Here is a 13,203-nt window from a genome sequence, read left to right on the forward strand (position 1 = left end):
AAGACTCAATCGTTCGCGTCATTAATTACCTCCTCATCTATCCAATTATATCACTTACTGTAGCTTAAAAGGGCAGCGCTTACACATGTCTGAGTTCGCAGATGCTGTCACTCCAGTACCTCCATCCTCCCCGCCTCCACCAAGATGGGATCTTTCCTCCAACTCCTCTACTCAACCAAGCTGGGTCCTCCCTCTATCAACCCCAACACCATCAGTCAGGCTATCCCTTCCATCCTGAAGACTTCAGATGTCTTTTTCCTCCATCCACCCCACCACCACCAGATGGCCCCTTTCCTTACTCCGCCGGGGGGTGAGCGGCGCCCCCGCCTTCGTCTTCAGGCGGGACTCGCAGATTCAGTACCCTCTGAATGCGAGTTATGAACGGGGCCTACGCCAAAGAACCTGATTGCTTGCTGAGCTCCTAAATAAATGTTATTGTTACAGTATTAATTCTCCCGAGTCTTTCTGGTAGAACTGTAGGATTATATGAATGCCTGGCTGAAGAGATGCGACTTTAATCTAGTTTTAAACTGGGAGAGCGAGTCTGAGCAACGAACAGTATCAGGAAGACTATTCCAGAGTTTTGGAGCCAAATGTGAAAATGCTCTCCCTCCTTTGGTGGTTCTGGATATCCTAGGTATGACCAAAAGCCTTGAATTTAGTGATCTTAAAGAGCGCGATGGATTATAGGGTGATAGAAGATCCGTTAAATAGACTGGAGCTAAGCCGTTTAGGGCTTTATAAGTCAGTAGCAATATCTTATAATTAATACGGAGCTTTATAGGTAACCAATGCAGTGATGATAAAATCGGTGTTATATGATCATATTTTCTTGATCTCGTAAGAACTCTAGCGGCGGCATTTTGGACTAACTGTAGCTTGTTTATTGAGGATGCAGGACAACCAGCTAATAAAGCAGTTCCCACGGGACTTCAGCGCGAGACTACAGCTAGCTGTCTAAAACACTATTTAGGTGAGTTTAAACAATGGCTAAGTTGCTAAACGCATCTTGTTGTCATGTAAGGGCCCTGTTCATGTTGGACAGACATTTTAATTGCATGTTGTGTCTGTTAAGAGGCACAAAGACACTCTTTAGGTTTATGCCCCCAGAACTGCCGTTTTAGCTGAATGGGAGCTCTGGGCATTAACTGTAACAGCTCCGCGTTGCAAGCACCGATCCGGTTCGTTTTTTTTTCTATAGACAGTACTCACAAAGGTTTAACGATTCCTTGAATCAAAATTCACCGGAGTTCTCCTTTAAGTAATAGAACCGGCGTGGAGTGATAAGTGGGAAATGAGTGCCGCAGCGAGCGAGGAAAATGTTGATAAAACAGGAAAAGTCAGCTCGCCAGTTTTGGGGATTTTATAAGTCTGACCGTAGTCAGACCAATGTCGTCTGCAAATTATGCAAGACCGTTGTCGGTTTCTCTATGTTTATGTTTATATTTAACACTTTGCACTATTTTATTACACCTTATTAAGCATTTCTTACATATTCTTTAATTTTGCAACTTAGTGTTAAGAGATAATTGTTAAGGTTTCATTGTGATTTTAGACTTATGTTTACATTTTTATTATTTAAGTGTTTTCCATGGTTGTGTTGACATTTCTGCCTTTATAACTGAGGGGATTATAATCAGAGGAAGGTTAAGTTTAAAATAAAAATGTCTCCTGGTCCTTATTTTAAATAGGTCATAAAAAATATCAATAATTATCGATATTGACCGATATGTAACACTTATATTGTGATACAGTTTTCAGCCATATCGCCCAACCCTACCCTACAGCATGGACATGGAGGTGATAGTGTGGACATAGTCGTGGAACTATGTTAACACATTTCCTAACGGCTTGCGAGGAGCCTGCCTTTGTTAACCTATTTCTGGCTAACGTTACCTCGGTAAAAGACCGTGTTGCAGTTGTTTTGAAGTTTTTTATGTTCCTAAACTTTTATGTTAGTTAAGGCCAATCACGTCATGTTCACTATGGTTTCACAAGGACAGGAGACCTGCAGGAGACAGGTGATTGTCTTAGAAAATCCTTTGCAAAAATGTGAATGTAAAAATTAATTAATTTAATAAATGTAAAATTAATTTTCATTCGAATTTATAGTAAAGTGTAATTTATTCCTGTGATCAAAGCTGATATTTTACCATCATTATTCCAGTCTTCAGTGTCTCGATCCTTCAGAAATCATTTTAATATGATGATTAGACTCGATCTACTCCATCTGTGTTTTGATCGTTTTGGTCATTCTGAATCTGATCTGGATGTAGTCTTTAGCCTCTTTTCACACGGGATAAATATTAGCTGGTGACTTCTAATCATTTGTAATAATTGTGGAGGTTGTCTGTGATCTTAATCCCGTGCCAATCGACCATGTCTGTAATTTGTAATGTAAAAATTCCCCCGCAAATGAACTACCATAAATTTCACCGAACACAGAGGTCCTGTGATAATATTAGTCCCGTGCGAATTGGCATCTCTTGTAAGGTCTTGTAACGGCTCTATATAAAAAAATCGAACCGTACCGTTCTCCACCCCCGGTTCAGCACGCACTTGCACCGCGGTTCATCTCAAATCTGATGACGCTTCTATCATATGGTTTGTTGGTAAAACAGACAGTTTCTCTAATGTATGTCGATGGGTGCACATGCTGGCTCCTCAATAATAAATGACAAAAGTCATAATAAAAAAAAAAGTGGACAATTCATAAACCCCAATGGTAGCGCTGTGGCTGCAACTCGGTAAATAATATTAAAGATTAGTTAAAAATGAACAGAATCGTTCATGACCGACCCATCACTAATTTACACCAATCCCTGATTTGGCTGATTCTGATGTAAAGTTATGGATCGAACCAAAATCAGAACACAGGAGAATCACACATGAAATGAATCCTCAACTGAATCAAGATCAGAAAGCTGATGTAACATGACAGAGGAGATTCAGTGGAAACAGACATGTTAAATACATACAATATATGAAGAATTTTATTTATTTATTTTGCTTCTCCTTTGTTAGACTGTGTATTCTATACTCTTGTGTAACCTTTTGTCTGGTTTTAATTGAGCAAGGTGACTGTGGGCTTGTGGGCTGTGCTTATATTGTGACATTACATGTTTTCTGTTGGTAGTTCCTCTTCTCTCTTTTAGCTGGTTGCTTCATACAGTAGAAGCTGGTGTGGATCTGGACTCTCATGCTAGACTTTATGAGTCTCTACACATGAAGTCAAGGTATTGCTGAACCATTTTTACTGAGGGGCTGATGCTGTTAAACTGAAGGAAAGACTGACAGAAACAGAAAATGTCTGAAAAGAGTGATTTGTGTCTGCTGGGACTGATCATTCTCTGCTCACTTCTCACAGGTAAACACATTTCTACATTCAATTCAATTCAATTCAAATTTATTTGTATAGCGCTTTTCACAATACATATTGTCTCAAAGCAGCTTTACAGAAAGTGCATTTCAAAAAAAATGTACATAGAAAAATACAGTTAGTTAATCATGCATTAATTTAGGGCATAACATATCGCCGGCGTCGAGTCGTCTCCTCACGGGCGTGGAGTCGTCTCCTCACGGGCTTCGAGTCGTGTCTGCATGGGTGTTGGGGCATCTGAAGTTTCCATGAGAGGCTGGATACAAACTGGAGCTGACGTACTCCATTTACCTCGGGACTAGCGTCCCGAGATAACAACAGAAGAGCAGATGGGAAATAATTAGCGTAGCTGCTGTTCCTAATATTAATGCATTCAATCTGATTCAACTGTAGTATAAAAGGTAAGTATTATGTGAATGCTTGGCTAAAGAGATGCGTCTTTAATCTAGTTTTAAACTGGGACAGCGAATCTGAGCCTCGAACAATATCCGGAAGGCAATTCCAGAGTTTAGGAGCTAAATGTGAAAATGCCCTCCCTCCTTTAGTGGTCTTAGATATCCTAGGAATGACCAGAAGCCTCGAATTTAGTGATCTTAAAGAGCGTGATGGATTGTAGGGCGATAGAAGTTCCGTTAAATACCCAGGAGCTAAACCATTTAGGGCTTTATAGGTCATTAGTAATACTTTGTAATTGATACGGAACTTAATAGGTAACCAGTGTAGAGATGATAGAATTGGTGTTACAGTATATGATCATATTTTCTTGACCTAGTAAGAACTCTAGCAGCTGCATTTTGGACTAACTGTAGCTTGTTTATTGAGGATGCAGGACAACCAGCTAATAAAGCATTACAGTAATCTAGTCTCGAGGTCATGAATGCATGAACTAACTTTTCTGCATCAGAAACTGATAGCATATTACGTAGCTTAGCAATGTTTCTAAGGTGGAAAAAGGCTGTTCTTGTAACATATGAAATATGATTTTCGAAAGACAAGTTGCGATCTAGTATAACCCCCAGGTCTTTTACTGTAGTGGATAAAGTAACAGGACATCCTTCTAAATTGAAGTTGCATTGTAAGAGGTTTTGTGGGCAGTTTTTTGGACCCATAAGTAATACCTCCGTTTTATTTGAGTTTAATAGCAGAAAATTACACGTCATCCAGTATTTTATATCTTTAACACACTCTGTCAATTTAGATAATTTATTGTTTTCATCCGGTCGTGATGAAATATATAATTGAGTGTCATCAGCATAACAGTGGAAATTAATTCCATGTTTTCTTATAATATTACCAAGTGGCAGCATGTATATTGAGAATAGCAGAGGGCCTAACACAGATCCCTGCGGCACTCCATAGTTTACTGACGTTATCTTCGATTTTTCCCCATTTAAACAGACAAAATGGTAGCGGTCTGATAAGTACGATCTAAACCAGCTTAATGCCTGTCCATGAACACCAGTGTAGTTTTGTAGTCGATCTAAGAGTATTTTGTGATCTATAGTATCGAACGCAGCACTAAGATCAAGTAAAACCAGTATTGAGATACAGCCTTGGTCAGAAGCTAAAAGTAAATCATTTGTAATTTTAACGAGCGCAGTTTCAGTGCTATGATGCGGTCTGAATCCTGACTGAAATTTTTCATAGATATCATTTTCTTGCAAGAAAGAGCACAATTGAGCGGACACCACTTTTTCTAATATTTTAGACATAAATGGAAGATTTGAAATGGGTCTATAATTTGCTAGATTATTATGATCTAATTGTGGTTTCTTAATGAGAGGTTTTATAACTGCCAGTTTAAATGTTCTTGGAACATGACCTAAAGATAAAGACGAGTTAATAATATTGAGGAGAGGCTCTTCCACTACAGGTAACACTTCTTTCAGTTTAGTTGGTATAGGATCTAATAAACATGTTGTTGTTTTAGATGAAGTGATAAGTTTATTTAGCTCTTCCTGTCCTATAGTTGTAAAGCACTGTAATTGTTCTTGAGGGGCGATAATTGAGGCTGAATCATAAGACACCATTAAAGATTGTACATTTACAATTGTGTTTCTGATGCTTTCTATTTTCTCAGTGAAGAAGTTCATGAAATCATTACTACTAAACTGTAACGATATATTTTGTTCGGGTGACGTCTGTTTATTTGTTAGTCTAGCCACGGTGTTAAATAAAAACCTTGGATTACTTTGGTTGTTTTCTATTAGTTTGCGGAGGTGCTCAGCCCTGGCCGCTTTTAGGGCCTTTTTATAACGTGACATACTGTCTTTCCACGCGATTCTAAAGACCTCTAAATTAGTTTGTTTCCATTTACGCTCTAAATTACGAGTTTCTCTCTTGATAACATGCGTAGCACTGTACATGCTCTTTAAACTCACAGGAAAGGGTTAAATATAAATATACTTACATAAAAATGTTTTACTAGAGCTGGTCTGGCATGGAGTCTGTGAATGAGTTAGTTTGAACATGCTTTATTCGTCCTCACATTCATGTTCTGATCTCACAGTCACTGTCACTTGCTGTGCACCACCTGATGTATTCTGGTATGTGTATCACATTATATTGATAACTCAGCAGAAAAATAAAAACTTCCATTCCAATTTATTAGCAAAGCTATTTGTGTCACTGAACACTTTTAACTAAAAATGTAGACGCTACAACATGTATAAAACTGAAATAGTACTTTTTAAAATAAAAATGTAAGTGCATTAAGTAAACATTCATAAAACTGAAATGGTCAGTATGCTTAATTATCAACAATATTATTGATCTGTCTGCATTGACACCATTATATGAGAACTGAACTGAGCTGGACGATGACATCACTGTTTTCAGTCCTGCTGTATATATAAATTAACTAAATTAATAACTAATGATTTTTACAACCTAAATTACCTTGGACAATATGGACAATGACACTATTTTCTTCTAGAGCTAAAGTAAAGCTTAGATAAACTGTGTTGCATTATTTTCCTGTTATCTCTGTAAAGCTGCTTTGAAACGATCTATGTTTTGTAAAAAGCGCTATATAAATAAACGTGACTTGACTATCCTCTACTTTGCTGTAAACTATTTTTTGGTATTTTGATAACTCATCTGAGAGTTGGGATCACAGTGCATGGATCCAGAAATATTATATATATATATATATATATATATATATATATATATATATATATATATATATATATATATATATATATATATATATATATATATATATATTATCCAGTGCAGAAAGACTAGATTGCAGCATGAAGCTTTTGAAATATAATGTCTAAAAGTCAAGAGTCATGAGCCCAACTAAAGCAAACACTGATCTCCATGATGGTAATGTCCAACAAGTCCTCCAACTTATACGACCATAATGGTCGTTTGCACCTTTCCTTAAATACGACCCACTGCATCATTTCCTAAAATAGTGCCCCTATAGGCGGCGGGAGATATGCCACGCAGAGTCGCCTTGATGCATTGTGGGTTTTCTACGAGATGGCTAATCCGTGGCTAATACAGGTAGGCTATATTGATAATAACCTTGATAATATGATAATTTTTGAACAAAATAATGTGCAAGGCGCTTGTGCTGTTTCATCTTGCTTTGTGGTGATTTTTTAACTTGTTAGAGGTTTTTACTTGAGAATAACGTATGAAATAAGAAACACAATGAAATATCTAACGTAACGTTAGCCTAACAGTTAACGTTAAATGGAAAAGTTACAGGTGACATTAAACTTCGCTTTTATTCATATTTATCGACTTAACATTATTAAAAAGAGATGGATTATTGTTACTGGACATAATTATATCGTCTATTCAAGATTGAATAGGCCTGACGTTAATACGTCGCGTGTCAAATCATTAAGGGACGTTATTTTTCTCATTATTTGAACATGAGGGTCAAATCATTTGACCAGATCACATGCATTTTAAAGTTAGTATTTAGTGTGAAATCGTTCGGAAATTGGAAACGTTGTGTGTAAGGGACCATGTAAAAAGTCCACACATTTTGTTAAAACGTCCATTCCATATTTCGTTAATCTGACTCGATCATCCAAATACTATTTTAAAGTATTTAACATGTGAATTAGGCCTACGTTTCAGTTAATTATTAATTGACGTACATTCATATTTGAGATAATATTTTCCAGAAATATCCAATTGTGGAAATTAATAAATAAATACTGCAAATATAATCATAGGCCTAACTAATAATTAACAATAAATAAAATAGATGTAATAGTTGTTATTTCAAATAAAATAAATATTTGTAATAAAATAATGGAATTATGTATGATAATAACTAGAATGGAATTGTTTCCACACGTGTGTGTGTGTGTATATATATGTGTGTGTGTGTGTGTGTGTGTGTGTGTGTGTGTGTGTGTGTGTGTGTGTGTGTGTGAATAGAATAGATCTTTATAGTCATTGTTAACGTTTAGTGAAAAACTCTCTTCTCTTTCTTAGCTCTTCAGAATTATAAACTGTATGACCAATATATTCATTGTAACATTGTGCTATTTGTCTCTTATTTTTTTATACAGGTGCAAAACCAGGAACAGAATAAACATTCTAGAGGCTAGAGGACAAGGCTAGAGGACAGACAGCAAAGGTGACTAACCCAAGTCATCTGATGTTGATTTTTATCCACTTAAGCATGATCATATTATATTTACCAAACACAGTTAGCACAGTTACTGATTAGCGCCCCCTAATGGTGTGGAAAAATATAACCGCTAAGGTAACAGAGTTAAAGCTGTTACAACCTTTCCAAAACATTAGCTAATTCCAGTTCTTGCAGCATCTGACACCAGTAGGCTACATGTGTCTATTAGTGATGCGCGGGTCGGCTTTTTTTACAACCCGCGGGTCCCGCTTTTATGAAATTATTTGGCCCGCCCCAGCCCGCCCCGCACCACTGTATCTATTTTTACAACCCGCCCCGCCCGCACCCGCGACCATTAAATAGACATAGCCTACTAGGCATAGTAATGTAAATGAAAACAGCCTTTGTTTCAGCCTTAAAGTGCTTGGAAACATCGCCCTGTAAACTGGCAATAACAGACGATTCTGAATATGAACCATAAATCAGGTCATATTAATAAGATAATGATTTAAACATTTTCAATATTTACAAAGCAGCGTTTGTATTCATTCTAATTCATCATTCACCTTTTTTTCTTTTAATTATGTAAAATCCCGACCTCAATTTCTCCCGCACCTCATCTTCCATCTTCACTTTTATTTCTCCGTCTTTGTTGTTGTGGCTGGCGGCGGGAGCTGCTTTGCGCGAGCTGTGTCACGTGACGCCAAAGGTTTGGGGAAATCACGCAAGTTGCATTGCTACGGCCATATCAAATAACCTACTAAAATATGATTAGATTGATATTCCCAAATATTTAATATAGGCTGGACATTGCATGCAACATATGGATTTTTATTTTATTTTGTTTTTAATGACCCGCCCCAACCCAACGACCCGCGCATCACTAGTGTCTATGTGTCCGTGTTTTTATGATCTGTTATACTACATACCTCACGTGTCATTCATATCTGTTTTAGAAGTCAACAACAGTCTATAACTATGTATTATGACATTTGATCTAAAACCTCTTTTATAGCCTTCTTCTGATGCTTTCAATAATAGTCTACCACAAATACAAATACAAATACAAAAAAAAAAAAAAAAAGTCCCTGTGAACTGGAAGTTGCATGTGAAAGGGAATATTGAACCGAGGGCAGGGTTTTACTCTAGCGCTCCTCTTCTCCATCTCTGCTCATAGCAGACTAACGGTTTGAGGGGAGTGGTTAGGCGTTTCCCAACCCAAGCCGTTAAACCTACATCATCAGAGAAGGAACGCCATTCCAGACCAAAAGTAACTTTTCAGATTTTGATGAAAGATTACCACGGCAAACATATTTTTTTTCTGTGTATATACTTGCATAAATTAATTGTTCACCTCAAGACTAGTAATATGCACCAGCAAAGTAAATCGGGTATATTTTGATTTCATGTCGCCTTTAAGTTGATAAAACAATTTTTAAAACCAGGTTCTGAGTAGCATTATACTGTTTCAGTTTTCTTTAAATGTTTTGAAAGTTAAGTCACTGTGGTAACAATATTTTTGGAGACTGTGACTTGTCAACAAAGGGTGAATTTTTTTTTTTATTATCCCCTCATAACACATATCATTCATGTTTCTTTTTACAGATGCCTACTCTAAAGGATTGCTACATATGCAGTACAAAAATTGGAGTTGCAAGCAAAACATGTCAACACTGTAGTGCCAAGCAGCCATATAAGCAAAAGCTTGAGAAAAAAAAGGAACAGCTTTCCCAAGAATGGATTGACCGGCAAAAAAAAAACTGCAGTGTGAACAAAGTTTATGATGCAACAAATCTACTGGTAGGTTTATCTTTCAGATGTTAGTCATAAAATAGTAAGTACTGTAAATAATCCCTGATATTTAGCTTATACACACATGTCGTTGTTATATTTATATACAAAAGCTTCAACAATTCTTTTTTCAGTGCATAAGGACTTAGGTGTAACATCTGTTTGTTTCCATTGTACTCAGGTCTGATAAAGAAGTTCTCTCTCTCTCTCTCTCTCTCTCTCTCTCTCTCTCTCTCTCTCTCTCTCTCTCTCTCTCTCTCTCTCTATCTCTCTCTCTCTCTCTCTCTCTCTCCCTCCCTCTCTCCCTCTCTCTCTCTCTCTCTCCCTCCCTCTCTCCCTCTCCCCCTTATTAGTTTTATAATTCTGTCTCAATTTTATTCCAGCTCCACAAGTGGGAGCTTTTAGAGAGGTTCCCACTCCTTCTCCTTGCCAGGAGAACCTCAAATGGTTTTTCTGCTGAGTGCTTCTGTCCTTGGAAGATGGATACAGAAGAAACTCAGGATGCTTTTCTTACCATAAAGAGGTTGTATGAAAGTCTTCTTAATGGTAATAAACACAAATGCGCAATGCATGCAGAATTTTCACATATTTAATTGCTTATTAGTGCATCCTCAATTATATATATATTATTATGATTATTATTATTTTTTTCTCACCTTAGGTTTTAAAAATTGCATATAAAAACAATACTTCCAATGTTTTTACATAGGGGAAATTACATAATAAAACTTGAGCAGGGTATTATTTTGATAATGTTAAATTGATATTACATTAATAAAAACAACCCATATGTGGACTTAAACGTAATAACAAATAAATAAAATAATAAAACCATAATAACACTTTATTTTATTATTTATTTATTTTTGCTGAATTATTATTATTACTCTCATGTCCACATCACAGTTTCTTTTATCCAACAGTGGCTATAAAAGCACCAAGCAGCACGGGAGAGAGTTCTGCCATTAACACATCAGCAGACCCAGCATCAGATTCCCCATCTCTGCTTACCGGTAATGGTAAAATGTTTCATTCAATTTAACTAACATGTTCTTGTACAGCAAACTATTTTTTTTGCACCTGTCACCCACCAAATAATAATATCTGTCCAAATGCAGACCCTAAGAGTGACACTCATTACACTCATAAAATCATAAATGTTTCATCCTTGAAAACAACAAAATACATTAAATATATTTTGTTTAATTCTACAATTTATTTCCATAGATTACTACATACTATACTATAGTAAACTATATTGTTAAGGTGAGCACATTGTATGAACTGTATCTGTACATGGTGGTGTAATGGTGTATTGGTTTTACAATTTCACACCATGTATGTCTTTGTGCAGCTTAAGGCTGGAATACACTACATGAATTTTACCCATATTTTTGCCTCAATTCAGAAATTGATGCTAGTTGCTAGAAGTCAGAGCCAGCCTACACATTCTGGGCAGTAACATTTCACAGAAAATAATGTAGTGTATGATGGCCAGACTTTTATTTGTATTTATTTTAATTATCAAACACTTTCCCTGTTTCACAAACAAGGCTTAAGCTAGTTCCAGACTATAATGCATGTTTCAGCTGCCATAGGGCACATTTATTAAAGTTACTTAAATGTCCTAATTGAACAAACACCGTGTCTTTAGTACATGCGATCAACACCGCGACAGGAGATAAAAGGTTATCTTCCATATTAATACATTTTTTTGTCCTAACCAGCCGCAACGGCAGCATGTGACGATTCTATTTTAGAAACGGTTTCTCTTTTTCTGTGACGCCGCGCTGGAACAACAAACACAAAGTGTGGCAATGATAATCTTTAAACATACTGTTTATGTGCTTTACTTAATGTTAAAAGCGTGTAATGTGACTCTGAATATCATTCAGTGCTCCAGCTTTGTAGCTGTAAAAGCAACAATGGAGAATTCACATCAGATCTTGAAATTAAACGAATGGGGAAACAAGAACATTCAAACTGTGAACAAACAAGTCTATTATTGGACAAATATTGTTTTAGTGACTCATTATGTATTTTAAATAATGTTTAAATGGTGTAATAAGTGTACATTTCATTATGTAGGCTACTTCACATAACCTGTGTAACACACACAGGTTACATTTTCTTGCGAATGCCGTCAAGATTAGTCTTTACCCTGGTGCTATGCATTTGCAGCGAGAGCCCGGCCCCGCCTACATGCTGTTCTGATTGGCTGTGGGTTTTGATTGATTTTGACGCATCTCGCAGTCGCGTCGCTTTTGGTGTGGACAGGCAAGTTGCTTGTCGCTGGAATCTTATCGCATCGCGTCTGGTTAGGACATGGTGAAAGGCTTAAACCTGGCTTAATATAAGCCCTGTATGTGAAACCGGCCCATGTTGTTTTATTTGGTTATGTGTTTCCTAAGCAATGTAGGCACATGTATTTTAGTTTATTGTGCCCAGAACAGAGGCTACAAGTTGTATAGTGTATTCCAGCAGTTTTTATTTATTTATTTTTATGTGTGCAGAGACTCCATCAGCAGACCCAGCATCAGAGTCTTCATCTCTGCTCAGCCCTGAGTCTGACACTCTTCCTCCTGCATCTTCCTCCTTGGCTTCTCATCCTGTTTTCACCTTCTCTGAGTCTAGTCCTTTACCTTCTTCTTCTCTGGTCTCCTCTCTGCCACCGGCCTCAACTCTTTCTTCCTATTCTAAACTGTCCACTGAGCTAGGCAGTCCAGGTCCAGTATCTTCCTCAGGAAAAGAAAGAAAAAGAAAGAGGAAAGCAGACAATAAAGGTATGTGTGGATTTGTTTTGTTTTTTATTTTAACATAATGAGAGCTTTTTAGAGCTAAAAGAACATGGCCTTTCTCATTGTTTTTTTTTAAAGGCTGGGTTAGAATTCTACAAATGTAAATATTGTAATATTTTCTTTTACACATATTGCAACATATTTATATTAAGCTATTCAGTGTTGTGACCATAACGTACCCAAACCAAGAGTTGATTGTTTGTTGAACTTTTTATTTTACTTGTGTCAAATTATAACCATATTTTTATTTGTTTCAGAATGCCCCATGCATAAAGACTCAACCAATTTCCCCTACAAAAAAATTTTGAAGAAAAGAATCAGGGAGGTTTGTTTTAAATAGCAAAATACTGAAATAACCCCACCCCCCCATTCTAAAAAAAAACATTCACAGCAACAATACTATTTTGTACTTTTGTATGTTGTAATTGCAATGTATTTGCACAAAAAAAGAAACATTACAAAATATACTAGATGATTAATGTAAGGTTTAGGTATTTATATAATTTGTGTTATAATGTTAAACCGTGTAATAAGAAATATTTTACTTCACAATTTAAGTTGTGCAAATTTAAAACCTTAACCATAGAAATGGTAGTGTGACAAAAATAAAAACTGCAGTATAACTGCAG

At 36.5% G+C, this 13,203-nt stretch overlaps 2 protein-coding genes across 2 annotated transcripts in view; both read left to right on the forward strand.

Moving 5' to 3' along the window:
• The first annotated feature begins 3,195 nt into the window (after nt 1–3,195).
• LOC309502007 (uncharacterized protein) overlaps nt 3,196–13,203 on the forward strand; it is a 50,673-nt gene continuing 40,665 nt past the window's right edge. The window contains exon 1 of the mRNA XM_082174327.1: nt 3,196–3,367. Coding sequence (XP_082030453.1) covers nt 3,307–3,367 — 61 coding nt within the window. The 5' untranslated portion in view covers nt 3,196–3,306. The remainder of the gene's footprint in view (nt 3,368–13,203) is intronic.
• Nucleotides 6,727–13,203, forward strand: part of LOC309494899 (uncharacterized protein) — a 6,819-nt gene continuing 342 nt past the window's right edge. Inside the window, exons 1-7 of the mRNA XM_082164360.1 lie at nt 6,727–6,895; nt 7,924–7,991; nt 9,591–9,785; nt 10,160–10,322; nt 10,700–10,789; nt 12,290–12,559; nt 12,832–12,899. Of these exons, the coding sequence (XP_082020486.1) occupies nt 9,591–9,785; nt 10,160–10,322; nt 10,700–10,789; nt 12,290–12,559; nt 12,832–12,899 (786 nt within the window). The 5' untranslated portion in view covers nt 6,727–6,895; nt 7,924–7,991. The remainder of the gene's footprint in view (nt 6,896–7,923; nt 7,992–9,590; nt 9,786–10,159; nt 10,323–10,699; nt 10,790–12,289; nt 12,560–12,831; nt 12,900–13,203) is intronic.

Source organism: Leuciscus leuciscus (genome assembly GCF_965113295.1).
Source record: "Leuciscus leuciscus genome assembly, chromosome: 1".
Taxonomy (NCBI): domain Eukaryota; kingdom Metazoa; phylum Chordata; class Actinopteri; order Cypriniformes; family Leuciscidae; genus Leuciscus; species Leuciscus leuciscus.